The sequence below is a fragment of the Microtus ochrogaster genome (genome assembly GCF_000317375.1).
Source record: "Microtus ochrogaster isolate Prairie Vole_2 chromosome 6 unlocalized genomic scaffold, MicOch1.0 chr6_random_2, whole genome shotgun sequence".
Taxonomy (NCBI): domain Eukaryota; kingdom Metazoa; phylum Chordata; class Mammalia; order Rodentia; family Cricetidae; genus Microtus; species Microtus ochrogaster.
The window spans coordinates 4,724,385-4,747,830 of record NW_004949095.1 but is presented as its reverse complement, the minus strand read 5'-3'; the positions used below and the strand labels follow the sequence as shown (position 1 = coordinate 4,747,830).

At 50.8% G+C, this 23,446-nt stretch overlaps 1 protein-coding gene across 1 annotated transcript in view; it reads left to right on the top strand.

Annotated features, from left to right (window-relative positions):
* The window catches only part of Lhx4 (LIM homeobox 4), a 42,641-nt gene that overhangs the window by 9,612 nt on the left and 9,583 nt on the right, over positions 1 to 23,446 (top strand). Inside the window, exons 2-3 of the mRNA XM_005363893.2 lie at positions 7,669 to 7,840; positions 21,927 to 22,129. Of these exons, the coding sequence (XP_005363950.1) occupies positions 7,669 to 7,840; positions 21,927 to 22,129 (375 nt within the window). The remainder of the gene's footprint in view (positions 1 to 7,668; positions 7,841 to 21,926; positions 22,130 to 23,446) is intronic.

Sequence of the window (23,446 nt, the reverse complement as noted above, 5' to 3'; positions counted from 1 at the left end):
TTAGATATCACAAGACGGGATGGATGACGTGATCTGCCATAGACCACACTAGATCTTTTCAGGTTTCTTTCTCTTGCCAGTTTCCTGAAACTCCTAATGGAGAAATTGGACCCTTAAAAGTGCAACCCACTTTCTGTTGGACCAACCTGAAAACTAAGCCTGGCCTGGCCCTCCTGCAAATACTTCAGGACCTTTGAGGGCAGGCTCTGGGTCGTCTAGATTCTTGATGAATTGATTGAATGATATATCTTAGGGCTCCAGGGAAGGTTCTATGGTCCTTTGGACGCGTAGATGTCCCTAAGAACCATGCTGGAAGCGCCATGCTTTCACTAGAGCCTCTCCAGATCTCATCTGTCTACACAATGGAAAGTGAGTGCATCCCTGTTTTCACCATTCACACGAGGGTGGGCAAATCTTCCCTCCTTCTAAGGAGGAGCCTGCTAGATATCTCTGTCCCCAAAGAGATGAAAGTCTTGCAATTGCATTGTTTTCCATCCTCCGGGACAACATTTCGAAAGGTGACATCTGGATGTTTCCAAAGTCAGGGCATGGAGGAGGAGAGTTCTGAGTGAGCATGAAGCAAGGGAGAGAGAAAGGTGTATGGGGGAAATGGTGACATGCAAAGTCATTCTTTTCTTGACAGTACCTGAGGTTGAACTCAGAAGCTCATACACACTAGACAAAAGCTCTGCGACTCTGAGAATCAGCCCCAGTCCTGAAGCCATCTTGATGGCTCACCTTGTTGGTGACTGGCTATGAGGCTGTGGAGGAGGGAACCAACTATTGGGTAATGGTAGAGCTGGCTGTTCTGTGCTCATTGGCTCATGGGATCATGTGATTACAACCTGGCAATAACAGACAGGTACCATATTATCACTCCCATTTCATGCAGAAGGGAGCTGAAGCTCAGAGAAGTTCAGTTATTTGCTCATCCTGGGACCTTCATATAGGTCTGGCTCCAGTCTCTAAGCAAGAGGGCAGACCGAGGGATGTGGCGGTCCAAACTTGACACAGCATTAAATGCTTTTAAAAACAAAACAAAACTCAGGAGTTTTGACCCTCCCCCCTCAGAGCTTCCTGTGTCATTCCTGCACACTCTCCCAGCCAGCCCTGCTGGACAGCGCCTTCGGTCCACTAGTGGCTTTCTTCCACCAAACTTGTCTTCAGGCTTGGCTTTTTACCAAAATGACAAAGCCTTGACCTGTGTATAGGTGCATAATTGTGTGCATATTTGTGCAAAACAGGTGGCCTGTTTGCGCCCATGTACATGTGCACATCTGGATTATATGTGCCTATCTTTAAGTATTTGTAAATGTGTGTGTGTGTGTGTGTGTGTGTGTATGTGTGTAACCTTTGGCCAGTGTTTCATCTATATTCTAGTCACTCTGCAAAACGTCAGTTTTGAGACTCTGTCTCTGCCTTCATTTCTCCTCTATAAAATGACAGCCAGATAAGGCTGTTGTCACAGGATGTGCCTTTGTTTATCTGGGATTGGGTTTCTCTGTGTGTATTGTGACTATGAGCGTGGTGTGGCTGCCTGGGAGGAGGCCTGCATGGGTGATTACGGTGCCTGTGTGTACATGCAGCTGGACCTAAGTCCATGCCTGAGCCATGTCACTCTGCAGGTCACGGGATGCTCTGCTGTGTGGTTCAGCATCACTGTTTCCTTCTTTGGCTCTCCCAGAGTTTCTGCTGTCTTTCTAAACCTGAGTTTGCTGTCTGCAGAGACCATCACTATAGGACACTTACTGTACAGTTAGGATTAAAACTCCCACTTCAAATGAAATGACTTCTCTTACTGGGAGTTGAATTTACAGATAGAAACCTGTCTTTTGTGATTCTAGGACTCTTCTTAATTCCAGTTTCCAAAGGAGGACTTTGTGATGTTACTAAAACTAGCCAGAAGTTGCTCTTACTAGAGAGCTGGAAAGTCTCATGCCTCTAAAATGGTATGTGTAGCTCTGTCTTGGTGGGGAGGTTCCATGACCTCTGTCTTGGTTAGGCTCTTCAAATCATAAACATATAATAATAATAATAATAATAATAATTTAATATACCAAAAAGACATTGTAGCTGTTTGAAAATTTTCAATGGGTTTGTGTAGCCTAGAATATGGGTCTGAGTCCCCAGATGAGCACCTACTAAAGAGGGGGGATGGGTCTGAACTTGACAGGTTCCATCAAGAAGCCAGCCCCTCCAGCTGAGAAGATTATGGACAGGATCTTTCTGGCTCCCAGCCCTCCCATGGGCATTAGGCATCCATCCTATGATGACACAAATTCTAAATTTGTGTCTCAAATATTTGCATTTTCTAGGTAGCACAAGAGTCCACTTTCTGTCTAGAAATGTAAGGTGGAGAGTGGTGGGGTCAGTCTTCTTCAGCACTGGCCCCGGGTTAGCCTGCCTTAAAGAGTTCAGCCAGGCTTAGACTCACTTCTCATTCTGCCGCCCATAGGCTTTTCCTCCCTGTTTAGCTGTGTAAACGTGGAGTTAAGTCCTAAGACCTGCTACAGTCCACCACAGGCCATCCCTACTTGGGTTTACTATTCCTACTGTTGTGCGCCCTGGGTCTTTCCAACTGCCCCTCAGTTATCTTTAAATTCTCCCCTTCTCTGTCATGTCTCTCAGCTGGAATACAATCTGGAGAGGTTCTTGAACATAAAATGTGCCCTTAATCTCTACCTTACGTTTGTGCCAAAGTCAAGGTCTAGTTTGGTTCCAGTGCCTCCCATGGCCACCCCTAGTTGGGTGTCCCCGCTTGACCAGCTGTGAGGTCTCCTGGCTGAAAACCGGCTATCCTGTCAGCCTTTGGTGCTCCAGGCTGAGCTCTGCCTGCGCTCCCGCTCCGGCGCGGCCCCTGCATACATTAGCCCTAATGTAGTCGCTCTCGAATACCCATCATATTAAGTCTCCCGCTAGGTACCTTGCTCGAAATAAATTTTATGGCCATACATCCTCGCCCTCATCACATGCATTGGTAGGTTGGAGGAGAAATACAGTTGTATCCTTCCTTAGAGAACAGACCAAATAATTGGGTAGGATTAGCCTGTGGCCTGGGAAGCCAAGAGAGAGCCGGCTCAGAATCCAGTGCTCAGAATCCAGCCGCTAGCTTGCTCAGTTCCACAAAGAAGTCCTCGGTGAGGCGGTGAGGCGTCATGACCTAGGCTTGCTCTGCTGAGTAGGACGCATGCCCAGCGGTGGCAGGTGGCTGGTGCAGCAGGACCCTGCAGTCAAGTGGCCACTGCCCTGTGACCCGCCCGCAGGGTCCTCGTTCAGTTTCCGCAGGCTCTGCACCTTTTGTCCTTGATTCGCTTGTTCTGGAAGGCTTCTGAGTTGTCTGCCTCTCCCTGCCAGATATGCAACAGCAGCCATTCCTGCTAACCGCCAACCCAACCCTTCCACTTCAGGACAGAAGCTGCCACTGTCCCTTGCTGGAGGCTTGGCTTGACCTGGCTATTGGACACAGGGCTTTGCCTCCTGCAGTCTCTCCCAGCCTGCACTTTTCCCAAGCCTTCCCCAGACCCCCACCCTCACCCCGCCTCTTGAGGGGTGGGGTGCACTCCCAGAGAGAGACTACAGGAGTGGCTGGATGAATACTTTGAGGCAGGCAGCTATGCCTCAAGCTTTTCGGGGTGGCCCCCACGATGGTCATTTCTTGCATCTGCACTGGAGGGTAGTGAGTTATGTGGGAGAAATGCTCACGGCCCGGAAAAATGAAGTCCACAGACACACGGCAGGATTTTCCACGCCTTATCCCCCATGGAGATCGGCTGTGCGCCCTGCCCTCTCCTGACAGTAATCCTGCAGGGGGCAGGGCAGGACTGGCCTCATCACCCCAGTTTTCCAAGTAAGGAGCTGAGGCAGAGTGGTCATTTATCCAAGGTGAAAAGGCTAGGGTTCAAACTCAGGCAGTCTGGTTCTAGAATCCACGCGTTATCCCCGTGTCCTTCCCTTCGCTCTTGTTAAGTCACTACCATGGGCAATTAGAACTCTTCCATAAGTACATACCAGTTAAAAATGCCTTTCTCACAGAAGAAAACTAATTTTGTTTGAGACAAGGTCTTGCCATATAGCCTAATTTCTCAAGCTCTCATTCCTGCTTCAGCTTCCTAAGTGCTGGGCTAACAGGTGTGTGTCACCTTCCTGCCTTGGAAAAAAATATCAGTGAAACAGAAAGCAAAGAGAAATCCTATAATGCAAACTGGGACAATTAGCAAGTGTCCGCCTGCATGTCCCTCCCTTGTGCTTCTGGTATTTGAGAAAGGAGTCAAGGAGTAAGGCAGAGCCTAGCAGATCTGATTGTCACTGAATGCTGGCGCCTCTCCAGCTCCTCCAAAAGGGACAGCTGAGATTGGAGTTTACTGGATAAAAGGCGGCCCCTTGGCTGTTACAGGACTACTGATGAGGTTTAGCAAATATCCCAAGTTCAAGTAAGTGTCTTGATAGTTGGGAAAGCTTTCTCTGAACATGGATGTTTGCAAGAGATTCTTTTAGCATATGTTAATTGTACATAATAATCATAATAATGAGTTTTTATTGTGAGCTTTTTATACATGTATATAATATATTTTGATCACATTTGCTTGCTCCATATCTCTCTAGTTCCCTGACACCACATTCACTCTCTTTTGCCAAATAGTCAGCTGCCTTCCTCCCTCCCTCCCTCCCTCTCTCCCTCCCTCCCTCCCTCCCTCCCTCCCTCCTTCCTTCCTTCCTTCCTTCTTTCCTCCCTGCTCCCTTTCTGCCTGCCTTCCTGCTTTCCTGCCTTCCTTCCTTCTTTTCTTTCTTTCCTTCTAACAAGATCTCATGTAATCCAGACTAGCCTCTAATGTTCTACATAACTCAGGCTATCTTTGACTCCGATCCTCCTGCCTCTACCTCCCAACTGCTGGAATTACAGGCACACCTAGTCCCCTTCTACTTTCAGATGTATTTTATTACTAATTATTAATTGTATTAATTAATTACTATAGCAATTGTTAAATTAATGCAATAATAGCTATAATTTCAATATAATTGCTGTATTAATATAATTAATAATTAATTAAAACTAATTATTCATTACTAATTGTATTGTATTGTATGAGTATTCTGTCTGAATGCATGTCTGTGCTCCATGTCCCTGGCTGGTACCTACAGATGTCAGAAGAGGGTATTAGATCTTCTAAAACTGGAGTTAAGGATGGTTGTGAGACACGTGGGCTAGGGACAGAACACTGGTCCTATGTGAGCTCTTAACTGCTGAGCCATTGCTCCAGCTCCATCTTTTCAAAAATTTATTTAGAATCTGCTCAGTTCTAATTGCATTATTTATGACTGGATAAAAACTCCATTGTGTAAATATACGCACCCCTTTTTGAGACAGTGTCTCCCTATGCTGCTATACCTAGTCTGGAACATGTAGCTCAGGCTGGCCTCAAACTCAGAGACCTTTCTTCTCTTGTCTCTTGGGAGGTGGGATTTAAAGCATGCACCACCACACTCAGCTCCGTCTTTTTTTATCTTTTAGATTCTTATTTATTTATTTATTTATTTATTTATTTATTTATTTATTTATGTGTGTACACTACATGTGTACAGGTGTCCACAGCGGCCGGAAGAGGGTATTAGATCCCCTGAAACTGGAGTTATGGGCAGTTTGAGAGCCTCCTGATATATAGGTACTGGGAACCAAACTTGGGTCCTCTGAAAAACCAGGAAGTGCTCTTAACTGTTCAAGAAATCTCTTTAGCCCCATACCCTAATTTCTTTATCCATTTACCTGTTGATGGACACCTAGTCCTATCCCACGACTCAGCTATGGTGGACGGTGCTGTGGTGACCATGGCTATGCAGGAGGTGTCTCCATTGCGTGCCATCGGTGCTTCCTTAGGATATGTACTTAGGAATGGCACCGCAGGCACGTCGGGTCTGTTCTTAGGGACAACCCCAGTGTTTTCCACGGTGGCTGCAGTATTTATATTCCCATCAACAGTGTAGAGGGCTCTCTCCCCACACATGTCTTCCCTGGTGTTTGTTGTTTGCATTCTCCATGGCAGCCTTTCTGCTGAGAGTGAGGGGAATTCTCAGTGGTTATCAAGATTTTGGTATGTTGTTTTTTCTCAATGCCTTCCCATGCTAACATTTAAAATTTGTATGCCTCTCTTGAACATGACATGAGGATTCACGAGCCATTTGGGTTTGGTACTTTGGCCAACGTGGTGTAGCATGGAGGAAACACGGGAGCCAGTTCAAGGGAGTGTGGGTAGTGAGGGTTGGAACAGTTGCTGACTAGTAGATAACCTTGGGAAGCTGTCCTCTAGTGCCAGGTACCTGCTAATGGGTGAGGGAGAAACACTACTTCTGCCCCTGAGGCTCCCTCTTTCCAATGGGGGTAACTATGTGCAGACAATTAGCAAAAATTAATTGTAGCAGATAAGGGAAACTCATGGTTGTGAACCCTATGATTACTTATCCAGAGGAGGCTAGGGGAGGGTCAATGCTAGGACCCTGATGCTTAGTCTTACTATCTGTTACCTCCCCTCTGTGTGTGTGTGTGTGTGTGTGTGTGTGTGTGTGTGTGTGTGTGTGTGAGAGAGAGAGAGAGAGAGAGAGAGAGAGAGAGAATAGGAAAAAATAACTGGAGACACTAGCACATCCAGCTGTTCATCCAGCTGTAGAAGCCTGATCATTTTATAGACTTTGAAGTAGTGGTCCAGGCTACTGGCCCAGGAAAAGGATGGGGAGGCGATTAGAGATCAGTTCAGGCAACAGAACCTACTTTGGCCATTGTAGCAGAGAGTGGTCCATTACCAGGTGCGGAGTGACTTTCAGTTTGGAGAAGCCAGCTCACTGCCTCTAGGGCTAATGCCCACCCTCAGAACCTCGTTGCCTTTGCCATGATTGTGGAGGGCATCCCAACCACAGCTCCTCCTTCTCTCTACTAAGACCCACACCAATATGACGCAGGTCTGTTTCTCAGCCATCATCCTTTTGACTCAGCTCTGAATTTAAGTTTCTTTCAGTACCTCTGGTGAACTTCCATCAACCAAAAACACAAGCTGGGGGTTAGGGATGTGGCTGAGTGGTAGAGGACTTGCCTGGTATGTGTGAGGCCCTAGATTCCACCCCTGGCTTAGAACCCAAGCTGGAAAACCAATCTATGCCTTTCCTGCCTGAAGCACGGGAGGGGACATCACCAGGGGACACACAGTTCGAGCCAGTCATGGCGTCTTTTTCAGGTCATGAAGATACTGAGATTCCCTTGAACACCCTGAGGCCTGGACTGTGGTTTTACCCCACTCCTGATAGTGTTTGCCTTTTAGGCCAGATGGTCTCAGTCCCTGCCTAGACATGCTTCTCTTTGGGCTGATGTTTTCAATACAGCTTCTGCCTCGTAGTGAAAATGTGGCAGCCTGGAGTCAGGTCCGTGAGGACCAGGAAGGATCTGGCTGTGGAAGGCTCTCACTGTCTGTCTGTCTGTCTGTCTGTCTGTCTGTCTGTCTCTCTCTCTCTCTCTCTCTCTCTCTCTCTCTCTCTCTCCTGGGGTCGGGTCCATGAGGACTGGGAAGGATCTGGCTGTGGAAGGCTCTCTCTCTCTCTCTCTCCTCCTGGGGTTGGGTCCACGAGGACCGGGAAGGATCTGGCTGTGGAAGGCTCTCACTGTCTCTCTCTCTCTTCTCTCTGTAGAGATCCCACAGTGCGCTGGCTGCAACCAGCACATCCTGGATAAGTTCATCCTGAAGGTCCTGGACAGACACTGGCACAGCTCCTGTCTCAAGTGTGCAGACTGCCAGATGCAGCTGGCCGACAGGTGCTTCTCCAGGGCCGGGAGCGTCTACTGCAAGGAGGACTTCTTCAAGTGAGTCATGGCCTACCTACCGTTCCTCAGCTCCTCTCTTGGCTGCCCTGCCTTCCCTCAGGCAGTGGGAGATTGGGAGATTGCAGGGTCTCGGCCCCTGAGAAGTTGGAGGAATCCTGTTGAAGCTCTTTGTTGAGGGCCTCTCTGAGCCCCATTGGCTATCTGGCCTCTCTGGGGATCCTCAGACTGGGGGTATAGCAGAGGGCATGGGTCAGGTTTTGCATGAGGAACTGTGCTTTCTGTCTTAGTGAGTTGGGGCTCAGGGTTTGCCGGGGACTCTCAATAGTAGGTGCTTTTAGTTAGTTTCCTACACCTGGAGAAGCTTTCCTGGGTGTTTCCTTGGCTGCTTTCAGGCCTCAGAGGCGAGGGAAGATTGCTCTGAGGGATTCAAGCCAGGCTCCATGGGTCTTGTTATCTGGGACAGAAATATATGAGGAGGTGGGCTCATATGATAGTCAAGAGCCCAGTCCTGTCTGGGTTTGAAACTACTTACTGGCTGTGTTCTTTTAGTCAGTTAACTTTTACATGCCTTGATGTGCTTATCCTTAAAATGGGGCTATAAATAGAGCTCTCATTACATATTGGCTTTAAGTAGGACAATATGTGTAAAGTTCTTGGGAAGAAAGGTCACCCGACACTCTCAAAGCTCTTCTGGACTTTTCATTCTGGGACTGAATTTCTCAGGAAAAACCTGCTGGACCTTTGGGTCAGGGAGAATATCCCAGAATTTATTTTCTGAACTGCTCAATTCCTTCCTAGGACCAATTCATGACCTAAGGCTGATGGTTTAGTCAACATGGACTACCCAACCAAAGGAAAACCATGTGTGTGGGGATAGTGACATGTTAGTGACACTGAGCCTTGTCCTCACTCACACGAGCCTTGAGAGTCCATGAGAACAGAGAAGGGAGGCTCACCTAGTCCTGGGGGAGCATTTGGGACCCATGACCAGCCACCAGCCACCAGCCACCAGCCATGGAGGGGCACAAGCCCCCTGATTGTGTGTGTTCTGGGCACAAGGAGGAGAAATACTGGGGAATTCTGAGTTTCTCTAGTTCCTTCCATGAAACATTACCTACCCTATCTCTTCCTTCCTTTTTTGGTGGGGGGGGGTCACTGCTCCTCTTTTTTCCCATCTTCCTTTGGTTTTCTCCACCTCTGGCTCCTCTGCTACTACCCCTTCCTCTCACACTGTTGCTCAGTGGGTGACAAAGTCTGTCTCTGTCTTGCTGCCTCAATGATGGCTTGCGCAGGCAATATGGCAGCCCTCATGGGGTGGGTTGCTTTGGTAGTGTGTGTGTGTGTGTGTGTGTAAGGAGGGCCAGAGGAGGATGGGGGAGAGGTGGCCTTTGTCTGTGATGAGGGCAACACCCTCCAATTTGTCCCTGTACTTTGGGACAGTCTCCAAGAACTCCAGAGGTGAGGCAAAGTCTAAATTACCTTCTCAGACACGGAAAGAGAGGTAGGCCAGGCACTGAGAGGCCCCTGGGTTAGACAGAGACTCTGACTGGCCTAGCCTGGCAGGTTAGGGTAGCAGGCGTGGTATAGGGAGAGGCTACCAGAGCCATGGACTTGGCGGGGGGGTGCGGTCCCCATCAGAAGTTTCCCTTAGCCCTTCAGTCCAGGACCCCAGCAGCCCCTACCTCCATGGCCTCCCCACATCTTGGTTCTCAGCCTTGTAGAAGTGACTGCTAACTGGCCGTCGCCTGCTTCCTGAAGTCCACAAGCTTCTCTAGATCAGCTGCCTTGCCGCACAGCTCAGGCCCTGAGCTCAGATCACTCCTTCTCTAGGTCCCTTCACCTGCAGAACTGCCTGGTGGCACTTTGGCCCAGGTCTTCCTTCCAGTCCTCATCCACTGCTTCCTTGTGGTCCCCTTCCTGCTTCAGCACCTATTCCAGGCTGCTTCCTCCTCTGGGCAGGATGACTAGACTCTTTAAGGGTGACCCACCCCTCCACGGAAGCTCAGGGAACAGCTCCTGGTAGCGGGAGTCCTGGGGAGGCATCATATCCTCTCCCTTCCCCTTCTCTCACAGGGCTGACTCAGACAAGCTCCTTCCTCTTGAGCCTGTCTTATCTTCCTCGTTGGCTGGGGACCTGTGTTATTCTTCCACAGAAACACCCAGCCCTTGCCCAAAGACTGTTGCTGGGTTGGAGAAACAAGTAGTAAATTCCACAATGGATTTACAAGGGCTTTGGTAAACAGTCCCCCTCTCCCCCCATATTTTGCTTGGTGTCTTGAGAAACACAGCCATAATTATTCCCTTTGTTCTGCAGGCCTGCGGAGCTGGGTCAGGGTTGATGGAGAGGGAGCTGGCCACAGGTTCAGTGCTGAAGCAGGCCATTAGCTCTGTGAGGGGTGCTGTGTGCAGGGAATGGAAGGCCAAGGCCATTAACCAGAGGGAAAGATTGACAACTTCCAAGTGTCCAGTGAGGAGACTTGCCCAATTCTGGGACTGAGGCTTTCTGGGCACAAACTGATGCTGTAGATCCTATCCCAGGGAAGGACCGGGAGGGAGCAGGCAGGCTATCAGTCAGAACTTTACTCCCTATCCGAGGTACTTTAGAGTTGGCTGCCTGTTTGGGGCTCAGGGACAACCTTCTCCTTATTACAGCTCATCAAATGTCACCTGCTTCCATGCAAGTAAGTGCTGCCAAGACAAACTTAGGGGTGTGGCAGGAACACTCCCTCTTGTCACACTTGGCTGTCAGGAATCACACCTCTGGGGACTCTGCAAAAGGAATTAGAGTGAGCACTTGGCCGGTCGGGCTGCAGTGTGCTTGCCAGTGTGGAGTCTGGAAGACACTGGTCAGAGCCAGGGAAAATCCTTTCTCTGTGCTCTTTGAAGGAACAGAGGAAGAACACTGTGGTCTTCTCTGGCAGCTGCTGCATAACTCTGCCCTGAGACAGGGATAGATAGGGCTCACCTGCTCTGCTGATCCTCACTGTGGTTCTGAGTTCCTGAGATAATCTGTTTGCGTGGGGCAAGGCAACTACTTTATTGCTGTGCACGGCCGCACTTGAGTTTGATGTGAAGTTTGCAAGTCAAGAGTGTGGTGTGCCCTTGGAATGTGTACTCTCTCAGCAGCAAAGAGTGGGAACTGGGAGCTACATGGGCAGGACCTGGCTATCCTTCCACCAGGGAGCGATGTAAGACTGGCCATAGGCAGCAGGGGGCGATGTTGTTGTAAACCCAACACTTTTCTTATGGAGTAGTTGACTTCTGACCTGCTTAGTAACAGTTGAGGATTTTTCTTTTGTTTTTGTTTTTGTTTTCTGGGTCTTTAGCTTCTCTTCTTCGAAGGAGATAAAAATCTTCAAGCCCAAGGGGAGAGGTACTAATACATAGGAATGAGGAGGTGTAATTTACTGAGTTGGTTGGGGGCTTAGGAGGGCCACCCTCCATGCAGAAGGCATCCTGAATCCTGTTGTGCTGCATTTGTTAAGCAGGTTCTTCCCAGAGCGTGTGTTCAACCGGTCTCCTTGTATCAGGGACTGAGGAAGGCAGGGGTTTGGGAGCCTTTCTGAGCCCCGACTGGGAGCCCTGGGAGTTCCCCAACTGAAGCACAATGCATCCAAGGTGAATTCCCTGCTTTAGGAGCGGGGTTCCTGGGCTGGTGCCATCAAACAGATCCCTTAGCATCCCTGGGCTTTGTTGCTTTCTTAGGAAATGGCAGAATTCTGATGTCACTTGCTATAGAAGATCCACGGTGCATCGGGTCATTTTGCAAAATGGAGTTGTAGAAGCAGTTTGGTGGTATCTGTCCTATCTTTTACTAGCGACTTGTCAGCAAAAGAGCAAGCACCCAGCCTTTCTCTGGGTCAGAGCACACACTGGCCTCTCAAGTGGGGAGAAGGTAGTGGGTAACCAAGTCCACAAGACACTCGGGCTTTTGTGACTGTTTCTGGGTACCTGGCCCTGATGTGGAGGGTATGGCTGTTAGAGCCCCCTCTGTCAGGGCCAGGGCTGCTCCCACCTCTTCTATTCTCCCTCCTTCAGCTTTGAGGGTATCTGGTAGAGGTGACCTGTAACTGTCTAGAGTGGTCCATGTCCGGGGAGGGTGGCAGAGTGGGGAGGGTGTTAGCAGTGTGTCAGGGGCTAAGCCACAGAGAAACTGGTCTGTTGATGGATGTGGTTTGAGAGAGCAAGAGTGGCTGTGGAGTGGACAGCGTCCAGGAAAACAAAGGGAAGACTTCAAGGTCGTCATGGGATGTGGGGAGCTTCAGGCTACTCTGGTCCAGCAGGGGTCTGTCAGGGGCTGTGGGTGTCAGACTCAGACTTTCTAGGGTGCTGTGAGGCTATCTGAAAGGTATTGCTTTTGGGGGATCCCTACCTGATCCTGAGGCCTTCACCCTGATAGGTAGCTAAGGGGTTCTCCCAAGGAGTGAAGGACACAGTTCCAGGGAGCTAGGTGGGTGAGCATTCCCTCTGCCTCGCCAGTCCCTCCCCCAGCCAGTCAATCTCCAGGTGGCTGTCAGCCAAGGGCAGGTAGGCAGCGTCCTTGGGGCTGTGTGATTTATCCCTGCAGTCCAGGACGCTGTGTTGCAGCATGCTGACTGTTTGGCTGCCACGGTGATTTTGCTTGGCTATGCACAGGTCTTGGCCGGTGTCCTCCACTTAGTCCCTCAGTGACCAGAGCCTCTCTGTTCCTTATCTGATTTGAAAGCAGAAGCCCATAGAATACAGGTTTGTATTTAAGAAACGAGGTTGCCCTCTCCTTGGTGGGCTTCATAGAAGAGGTAGGAGTTAGGCTTTAAGCCAGGATCAGTGTGAACTTGAAACATCAGACTTCATTGGGCCTCGCTTTACCATCTCTAAAGCGGGAATAAGAACATCAGTCAGACCTTCAGAGTCATTGTTAGGGCTGAGGAAGATGAAGCAAGCTCTAGCTAGTTCACATTACGAGCAGTGATGTCCATGCATGGGTAGGAAAGGAAGAGAAAGGCTTGTTCTAGGGTCAGAGGCTGGGGTTTGAAGCTGTAAAAAGCCTGGGGCCAGACAGGGCTCTGGGCAGAAACTGTCCAGTGATAGGTTGGGTCATGAGAGCAAGCATCCCGTTTTGATGTGGGAGTAGCCTGTTGCTGCAGGCTGAGAATATTCTGGGGCTTGTTGATGGTTGTAGATGCAGTCTGGGGCCAGGCTTTTGCATTTCTGATAACTATACACTTGCCAGGGGACGGACAGACAGACAGACACACACACACACACCGAGGGAGGGGATGGAGAGAGAGAGGGAGAGGGAGAGAGAGATCGGAAACTGAGGAACCTGCAGGCAGGATGGTCTCTTTGACATGTGGCTTTCCATAATTTCTGAATAGTTTATAGCCTAATTCCCTTGCTAAACAAATTAAACCTTTTAAGGTAACGATCAGATGGTCCTGATAGTGCCTGTGCGCATGGACATTTGTAAGACTTGAACACACTGGAGGGACCAAACCACAGCCATTTGTGACAGCCAGTAATCAAGACAGAAGCAATTACTTAGGCCAGCAGGTCCCCCGGGGGACCAGCAGCCATATATCAGGTGGTGATGAGCCCAGGATTATCTGTCCAACCAGCCAGAGCCCTGAGTTCAGCTGTGCCCTATGTCCACCCTCCAGAGTCCAGCCTCCCGACATCTGTGGAAATCACATCTCGGGATCTCCTGCCATGGGGGACTCTGTCTAACTAAACAGTTGCAAATCAGTCTGGGGGCAGATGGCACTGGGAAACAAGGTCCCTAAGCATAGTGGATCTGGGTGACCCAGGAGTGGCAGCTGTGGGCAGCATTAGGGCCAGCAGCAGAACAAGCAAGCCATTTCATTTTCTGTGTCACTTGCATGCCTGGCTATTTGGGTGGCAAGTCCCAGCGGTCTATGTCCCTGTCATTCCTGCCGCCCCTATCCTACAGGTTCCTGATACACACTTCTGCACTACCAATGCTCTCAGACATCCGCCCTTCCCCTGCACCTCCTTCAACCCATCCATCCCTTCCTGTCAGGCTCCTCTTTGATGCACTAACTCCCACCACCTCCTGAAGCTTCCAAGCTTGGCATTCCTGGTTCCACAGTCTGTGCATCTCCTGCTGAATCTCTGGCCAAGGTCACCCCAGGGCTGTCAGAGTTGGTGTCCGATTTGTGACTCTGTTCTCCAGAGAACTTTCTATGCCTCTAGAATCCCACTCTGAGAGGGAGAAACAGAAGAGGATTGGATTCTGCTAACACTGGGCAGAGAAAAAAAAGCAAAAAAAACCTACAACCCCGAGGGACCGGGTGGCACTCTGTCTTCAAGTTCCCTTTCCACTATCTGCCAGTGTCTGCCAAACCACTGTAGTTTGGGACTCAGAGATCAGCAATCTCTAGCTGCAGGAGACAAGCTAAGCGTGTAAGGTCCATCGACTATCTGGGCACAGATACATGGGGCACCATGGGACTGGTCATAGCCTGGACCAGAGCCCAGAGTCAAATATCCAAGGTGAATCTTCTGCCTACAGTTGTTGGTAGCAGCTGAGCCAACCTCTTGGCACAGGCTGACTAACACGGATGGAAAAGATTCTTTTAGGCCTAGGGTAAAGGAATGGGACATGAAGGTTACTGTGGACCAAATAAGGTTCTTGCCATTGGTGAAAGGGGAATAATAATAATAACATCTACCTACAAGGGCAGTCGAATACTTTAATGGGGTTATTCAAATGACATTTCTTGGTGCATATTATATGGGCAATGGCCAGACACTGGATCTGACAACCATGGTGTGACCTTGGCCAGAGATTCAGCAGGAGGTGAAGCAAAGCCAGACTGTGGGACCAGGAACGCTGAGCTTGGATGTTTCAGGAGGCAAGGGGGGGAAGGGGACCTCAGATGGGAAAAGGATTGGCTTCTGAAAGCTTTTGGGGTACAGATTCTCTGTGCCCCATTGCTTCTTAGGAAGCACGTCTCACTCCAGCAGGGCAAGAGAGGACATGTGGCCTTTGTAGACCTTAGCTTTCTCCTTGATGTGGTGACCCTGATAAAAGCGACTTGGGGACAAATGGATTTATTTTGACTTGTGGTGTAAGAGTCTGTCATGGCAGGACAGTCATGGCAGGAGAAACAGGAGGCAGTTGCTTACATAGCATGCAAGTCAGGAAGCACAGGGGATGGATGTTGGTGCTCAGTCCACTTCCTCGGTTTTATTCAGTCTGGGACTCCAGCTGCTAGAAGGGTGCGGCCTCCCTGCTCAATTAAAGCTCTCCACAAAGACCATTCTAGCGATGCCCAGACATCCACTTGCGTGATGATTCCAAGTCCAGTGAAGGTGACAATGGAGATTGACCCAGGCACACCAATCTCTTCTCACTAGCTCAGCTGTGTGGTCTTGGACATTTCTGGTTATTACCCATCTCTGGACTCCAGTTTCCTTCTCTGTTAACTGAGGGAGTTGGGTTAAGCTACTAGTTCTAAGGCTTCTCCGGTAACATTCATCTCAGAATAGCAATGCTGCATGCTCTTCATAGAAAATTAAAATATCACATTAATAGTTTAAATAATTGTCAGACACGGTAGCACATGCCTTTAATCCCAGCACTTGGAAGGCAGAGGGGCAGGCAGCTCTCTGTGAGTTCAAGGCCAGCCACAGTTACACAGTGAGTTGAGATTCTGTCTCAGAAAAACCAAACAATAATAATAAAACCCAAATAAAAAGCAGATTACTGACTAAGGAGATGGCTCAGTGGATAAAGTACTTGGTGGGCAAGCATGGGGACCCGAGTTCAAATCCCCAGAACCCATGTAAAGCCAGGGGTAGCAGTACATACTGGAATCCCAGCACACCTGTGGTGAGAACCCCTGGACGAGCGCTGGCCGGCCTAGCATATGCAGCCACGAAGAGAAAAAGAGTCCGTACCCCACATAAAGTGATGGGTAAGGACTAACATCCAAGACTGCCCTCCAGCCTCCACACACAAGGCACAGCAAATGCATGACCACTCCCCTCAGACGTGCACACACATGTGCATACGACACATCCACTGTAAACACACGTTAAAAAAAACGAGATCATGGGGCAATCTTGGCACCGCAGGAATGTGACTGTGATCTAACGCTGTTAGAGGGGCTATGTCCCCATCCCAAGACTCTCCTGTACTCTGGTGTCAGCCTTCTCCGGAGGCAACCCCCTTTTAACGTGTGGAGCAGACTGACCAGATAGCAGGCGGAGCTTTGCGTGCCCATGACATGGCTGTGGCTTTAGAGTGGGTGGTGATATATGTTGGAAATATTGGTACATACAGTAACAGTAAATATCAGCAACTCACCTGTCAAGTGTGGTGATAGATAAAAGAAATACATGTAGGGAAGTGTCAGCCGAGAAGAAAATCTACAGCCCGTTGTAAATCAGCGCCGAGCAATTAAAGCATAAAATCAAGTTAGGCAGTATTTTGTTTCCTTGGGATGGTGCGCCGTGAGGAGGCAGCTCTGCTCCTTAGAGGCTGAACCAGGCCTGGCCTGGTGCCGGCCACCTGCCTCCCAGCAGCCAAGAGCGAGGGAGGAGCCCTGAGGGAGGGCTCTAGGATTCAACCCCATCTCTGCGGTCCTCAGCTGTGAGGTGGCGGCACCTTGACCCCTTCTCATCTGTAAATGGCCCTTGTGTGGCTATTTCACACGGTCTTGAAACCCAGGTCCTGCTGGGAAGGGGACATGTGTCCAGAGGTAGGAAGAGAACGGACCGCTGGATTTACCGATAGGAGGCCATCCATGAGTTGCCAAGTGCAGGCGTGATTGAGCAGGCAGCACACAGACAGGCTGGCTTCAAGAGAAGCCGTCCCAGGGGCACGGGAGTTGTCAACTCTAGACCTCTTCTGAGGAGTTGGCTAAAGGAATTTGGGAGCTCTGTAGAAGGTGGGGTGTGGAGTCTGCTCTCAAGGGAAGTGGAGACATGGGTGGTAGTTGGGGACCATGAGGGTCAAATATCAGAAAAAGTGTCCTGTGTCCTGTGTGTGGAAGGGAAGGCCCAAGGAAACTGGTAGATGTGGAAGGCAGAGGGCACAGCTGTTTGGGGAATCCAATCAGGCACCCTGTGCCCACGGGGAGGGTGGGCTGGGAACAGTAGAAGCCCAGGTCATCTGTAGGGAGCCAGGACTGGGAAATCTCACGGTACTGTGGAAGAATGGGTTGAGGTACACATGGTTGGGGTAATACTTGTGTCTAGGGCTCCTCTTCAGAAGATCAGGGTCTGTGTTGATTTCTGGGGTCCTCTTGGGGTATGATTAAAGGGAGTGTACACGGTGAGGTGGTGTGTTTTTCCTCAGCTCTGCCCAGACCCCTGCGCGTGGGGGAAAGGTGAAGGTGGAGTGAAGTCAGAAAAGTCAGAGGGCATGAGGGAAGGGTTAGTCAGATGGGTGTGGAGTCTTACTGAGGTCACAGGGCTGTGGCCTGAGAGGTAGAGGCAGGGACAATGAAGGCATTGTGTCCCGAAGTCAGTGCTAGAGTGCCCTCTTGAAAGAGTGCCTAGCGGACAGGGGTCTGGCATCCCACAGTGGGGTGACTGGGACAAGGTCTTGGGTAGACTATCAGAACCAGCAGCTGAGGACGGGTGAAGGCTGAGACCTTCAGGAGGAGATCAAGTGCCAAACAGGCAGAACAGGAGGTTTTGCGTGGTGATGTCACTAGAGGCCCTGGTCTAGATGCTGAGCAAAGAGCTGTAGTGACCAAGGGTGGAGTAGGGGGTGCTGGGCTGGCAGTGAGTGGGAAAAGAAGAGAGTCCTGAGTTGAGGGTCTGGTTGTGAGGAACGGTGGCTCGTGGGTTCACAGGCTCTGCCACGCAGGATACACAGCAGGAGCTTGGTGAATGGGGGCGCTGACTGATGTCTAGGGACCACAAAACAACTGTGTGGATCTGGTCAGGTGACAGCATTTAAAACTGTCCAAGTGTGGGGTGTCTGTAGTGTAGGACTTTTGTGACCTTCGATCTAGAAGTTCTGAGTCTGCAGGACTGCCCGCTGATGTCTCTCCGGAGGATCCAGACGCTGTGACGAGTGCCCCAGCCAGGCCCATCAAGGTCAGAGGGGTAGACAGATAGAGACAGGAACTCAGGTGAAGCACTAGGACAGAAGGCCTGGCTCTTCCTGGGGTCATTGGTAGCCCTGAGAGATGGCTCTGATGTCTTTGTCCCTTCCTTAGCCCCTGAGTTGTGTGATGGGTGAAGGGTACCACAGCAGCCCCTGGCTAATGGAAGCGTGAGGATGGGGTGGGGATTGTACTGCACAGGAGCTGCTGGGGACGTGGGAGGGGCATGAGGTCCTGCATTCAGGCTGGGCTTTGGTCAGGGGTACTGTGTTAGTTTTCTGTTGCTGTGACGAATACCAGAGAGAAGAAAATCTCGAGGGCGGAAAGGTCTGCTTTGGTTGGCTGTGTCATGGTGTAGAAGGCACGGAGGAGCAGCTGGCGTTGTGTTGATCAGGAGGCAGAGAAGAGAGATGGAGCAATCACCCGCATTCCAGCCTTTCTCCTTTTATTCCACCCTGGACCCCAGCCAATAGGAGAGAGACACTCCATTAGGGGAGGTTCGCCCCCGCCCCCATTTAGTCCTCTCTGGACGCACCTTCATGGACACAGCCAGAGTGGGCCACACTAATCTCCCAGGTGTCTCTCAATCAATCAGGTAGCCAAGCCAGATCAAGCAATCCCAGACACCAAGTCTGTGTCTGCTGCCTTTGCTGCCAGTTGTGTGCAACCTGTGTGGCTTTGGAAGTGCTGAGTTCAAATCCTCATTCTCTCCTTCGCTGTTGGTGTGAGCGGGAGCCGGCATGCTACCTCTCTGTGCCTCAGTTTCCTATTTGTTACAAGGCATCACAATACCCATGTTTCAGCTTGGCCACTCTGGAGCCGTCTGTGGGATGAAGGTGATGCCAATGACAGTGGATGATAAGTTTCACGTTTTGTGTTTCACCGTGGAACGCTGTGTCCTCGCTAGGAAAGCTTTTGACGGGAACCGTTCTGCTCTTGGGAGCTGCTCCTCCCTGGCTACTTGGGCACCTTTCAGGAGTTCATTCATTCATTTGCCTGTCCATTCATCTGGTCTGCAAGTCTTGTTGCTCCCCTGCACGTGCTGGGCGAGGATAAGGACAAACAGGTGGGGAGCCATCAGCACATCCTTCCCTTGCATTCCTTTATCTCTGGGGCACTGTTTCAGCCTAGGGTCTTGGGAAAGGTAGGCACGCTCTCTGCCCCCAAGTGAAGCCGCTTCTGTGCTCACTTTGGATGAGCTCTAGCTGCTGTCTGTGGGAAAGTGGCCGTCCTAGGAGGCTTAGTTGGGCACAGCTGGCAGGAAGGGTCTTATAGAGAGTGAGGCCAGGGTGCAGGATTTGTGGAGTGGGCAGTGCCTACACACAGTAGATCGCTGCCTGTAGAGTCCCCCAGAAGCCATGCTCCCTAGCTAGTGTCCACCTCCTCCTTCACCCCAGCACCCTTCAAAACTGGCCAGACTACTGTTCAGCCAGTGAAGCTAGCAGCTGTGCTTCCAGCCATTTTAAACATGGCCGTGTGTTGTATTATGGCTGGTGACGTGAGAGTGGTGTCACCTACCACGGTTTCCTCACCTGTGACTATGGCTGGTCAGAGACTGCACACTCGAGACCATTGTCTTCATCTCCCCCAACCTCCCCCCCCCCCCCCCCCAGGGCACTTATTCCGGGGCCACTGGCTGTGACTGGAACGCTCCTTGGGGCTAGGACAGGCCAGGAGAGCTCCAGGACCCAGGCAGTGCACAAAGTGCCCCTGGCAAGGATCCTGTTGGCTGTACTTCAGGAGAAAAAGGTAGCCAGGGGCAGCTTCCACTTACCACTGGTATAAATCCCACAATCAGGAAAATTGCTCCAATGGCTGGAAAAAAAAACGCTAGTGGGCAAGTCCATTTATTTTTCATTTTCCTTGTGCACTTGCACCCTCGGGCATGAATCACTGTCGGGATGAGATTAAATTTATCCTGCGTTATCTTTCACGTCTCTTGCTCGCATCAGTTGGGCTTTTGGCTACTGAAAGCCTGTCTGCTCTTTAGAGGCCAGGGGAAGCGGCTTTCTCATGGGAGAGGCTGCTATGGTCCTTCTCTCTTGCTCTGCTCTGGGGTCTCCCCTCAGCCCTCTTCTCCTGGGAAGGCTTGGCCTTAGAGACATCTTCCCTGGAGAGGCTTCTGCTCCAGCATCTTCGTCCACAGGCGTGGGTGCACTCTCCCATTCCTTCTGGAACTTCATGGAAGGGTTTGTGGCGAGTGTGGGGGGACATTGTTCATTACTGGGGGTGGATGGGAAAAGCTTTCAATCTGTCTGCCTCCCTGCCCCACTCCCGTGCACACAGGGACACACAGGCATTTGCACATACAGGATAGAACTGTCCTGCCTCTCCCTTTAAACCAGGAGCCGCTGCAGCTTCGCTGCTTGTGGAGGGAGCCTGGGCATCACCCACGTTCTGGACGGTTGAGGCTGGTGTGGACCTGGCACTGTGCTCTCCACACTCAAGTCCAGCCCTCTGTGAACATCCTCTGATTTTGTTATTCAGCAAAGAGGAACTGCTCTTCTAGGTTCTGCAATTCTATGAAAATCTGACAAAAGCCCAGGTCCCTCTGAGGTAGGATGCTGACCATTTTGGGGGTGCTACATGTAAGGGGCTAGCTTTCTCTAAACTAAGAGGCAGACCTCCGTCCCTCGTACCCAGCCCTTTGCAGTCTCCCTACCACACTACTGGCCGTTGGAAAGCTACTCTTGATGTGGAGACCCCCCACTTCTCTCCAGGACACTATGTCCCTGGTGGGGTGCCGTGGAAGCCACAGCTGTCCATGCCTGTTGCGGGCCCATGCAGCCCCCTCAGCAGGTATCCTTGCTGCATAAGAGACCCATCATTCTGCATTAATCTGGGATTCATCATGATAGCCATGACCATAATTAATTTATTTGGTATTAATGTGGATGAAATATGTACTGTCCTTTCAGGGGAAATCAGGCTGCCTATAAGCATTAGTTAAAAGGACCATTAAAATCAAACCTTCCCCCGATCCATTAGGCGAAGTCTCTCATCCTGAAGAAGATAAAGTTCTGCTGTGTGAAGTGTCATGAATAATTAGGTTGATTGCTGTTTTAAACTCTGCCCCAGCTTCCCATCCCCTCCTGCCTCCCTCCTTCTTTCCTTCCAGACTGGGAAGAATTACCTGTGGCCAACCTCCCCCTCAGCTGCCCAGCTCTAGTGTTTCTCTCTTGCTTCTGGGCCACTGCAATGGCTCTGTGGGCCTTTTAGCCTGGGATGGGGAGATGGGCTTCAAGGACCATGTATCTATTTCTCCTCCCTTGCGAGCCCTTGTAAAGGGCGCAGTGGTTGGCTTCCTCTTGCCTTGGGGCCAGTCCAGAAAGGGGTACAACAAAAAGCTGTTGAAAGCAGGTTTTGCCGAAGATTTGCAGATTCCTTACTGGAGAATATAGGAAGGGTTTGGCAGTGCTGCTTCCTGGGCCTACCTGGAAGGTGACATCTCAGGCTGTGTGGAGAGCCTTGGGTTTTCCTGTGTGCTCGATATGCGTGCGTGTGTGCATGCATGCGTGTGTGCACGCGCGTGTGTGTTTTGGGGGCCTCAGAAGGAAGAAGAAGAAGTCTTTAGGAGAGTCTCACTTTGATGACTGTTTTCTCCTGAGTGCCCGTGTGGATGCGGGCATGCGCTGTCCCCCAACTGGCTTCACTTGGCCGCCTCCTATGGGAAACTGTATGAAGGCTGTGTGTGCTGAACTGAGTGGTCACACAGGGTTCCCTGCCGGGCTGGTCTTTTGGAAAGCACCACAAAGATGAGAAAAGCAGGAGGTGAAGGGTGACTTCCTACTCTGAGGGGCACTCAGAAGCCCCGCCCTCCGCCTCTGTGGATCCCTGGGATGTTAGCGGTGGGATGGGAACTGAGACTCTAGCTCTGATCTAATCCCTTTGCCTGCTGTGCTGGCACCCTGGGCACAGAGCAACGAAGCCAGCAGGAGGCCCAGAATACTGTAAGCTTTGGTGCTCTTTGGATGCTGGGGCGGTGGGACAGGAGAGGGCTGGTAAACGGGAGAGACTGCAACCACGACCCTTTTGTTTTTACTTCTCTATTGCTGTCCTGACAGGCGCTTCGGCACAAAATGCACAGCCTGCCAGCAGGGCATCCCCCCAACCCAGGTGGTCCGCAAGGCCCAGGACTTCGTTTATCACCTGCACTGCTTCGCCTGCATCATCTGCAACCGGCAGCTGGCCACAGGGGACGAGTTCTACCTGATGGAGGATGGGCGGCTGGTGTGCAAGGAAGACTACGAGACAGCCAAGCAAAACGGTGAGCAGAGTGAGCAGCGCTAGCAGTGCGGCCCTGTGCGTGCCCCTCCAGCACCTTGAAGGCTGTGTGCTGCTTGCTGAGGTGCCTGTCTCTCAGGGTCCCTCCCATCCAACCCTCAGCCTCCCCTGAGAACTGTAACCAGGGCTCCACAGTGAGAGTTCTGACGCCCCCAAACCCTTAGACCTTGCTGGCTCCGTGAAGCATTAAATGAAACTGTGTTACTGAGAGCAGCCGAAGCCCTTACCAGGTAGTGAACTCAGTCATCTCTGCCTGGAGCATGGCTGGTGAGCTTGGCTGTCGTTTGAGGTGCACACTTCCTCGTCATCCTATGCTTTACAAGCTGCAGAAGCAAGAGCCACAGGACTTGCAGAGTTGGCCTGCTTTCCGTTGTCTCCTGTCTCTCCTCAGACTCTGGGCTCAGGGGAACTGACCCTTGAGTGCCTGAAGCCCTGAAGCTGGAGTTTGTCCACAGTCAGATCAATGACTGGGAGGAGCCATGTTTAGGGAGATTCAACAGTAAGATGGCAGCCGCACGCCTTTAATCCCAGCACTCGGGAGGCAGAGGCAGGCGGATCTATGTGAGTTTGAGGCCAGCCTGGTCTACAAGAGCTAGTTCCAGGACAGGCATCAAAGCTACAGAGAAACCCTGTCTTGAAAAACCAAAAACCAAAACCAGACCAAAACAAAAACCAGTATGGTGGCCCTTACCATATCTCAGGTCACAGCACATGCTGCGGTGGAGACTTGCAGCTCCGTGCAGGCTGATGTCACCCCTTGATGTTTCCTGGGAACCTGGCCTCAGCTGGGCAGCCAGAGAAGCTGCTGCTCTTGCCCTCCCTGTCATCGCTTCACAGAGCAGAGGCTTTTCTCTCAGCATGGGGCTCAGGCCAGTGTGTTCCCCATAGGCCCCTCAGGAAGGTCAGTCCTGACTCACTTTCCCGAAGCACCCCCTCTTGGTTTCTCAGTCACAGCTCTGGCAATAGGGCAAGGGTATCATGTTCTGCATCTGAGTTCTCCAAACCCAACCTAAGACTCTTAGGCCACAACTCCTAGAACATGAGGGTCCTTTGTCCTTGACTGGCATTTTTATCAACTCAGATATTTCTGTGGAAGGCAACTGTAGTAATAGGAGTGGCGGGGCTGCGTCCCCATTGCCCCGGCTGCCTCCGGCTAGCTTATGCCCCGAAATAATTACACGGACACTGTATTCTTTTAAACACTGCTTGACCCATTCTCTTCTAGGCTAATTCTCACATATTAATTTAGCCCATTTCTAATCATCTGTGTGTAGCACCCCAAGGTGCGCTTACCGGGAAG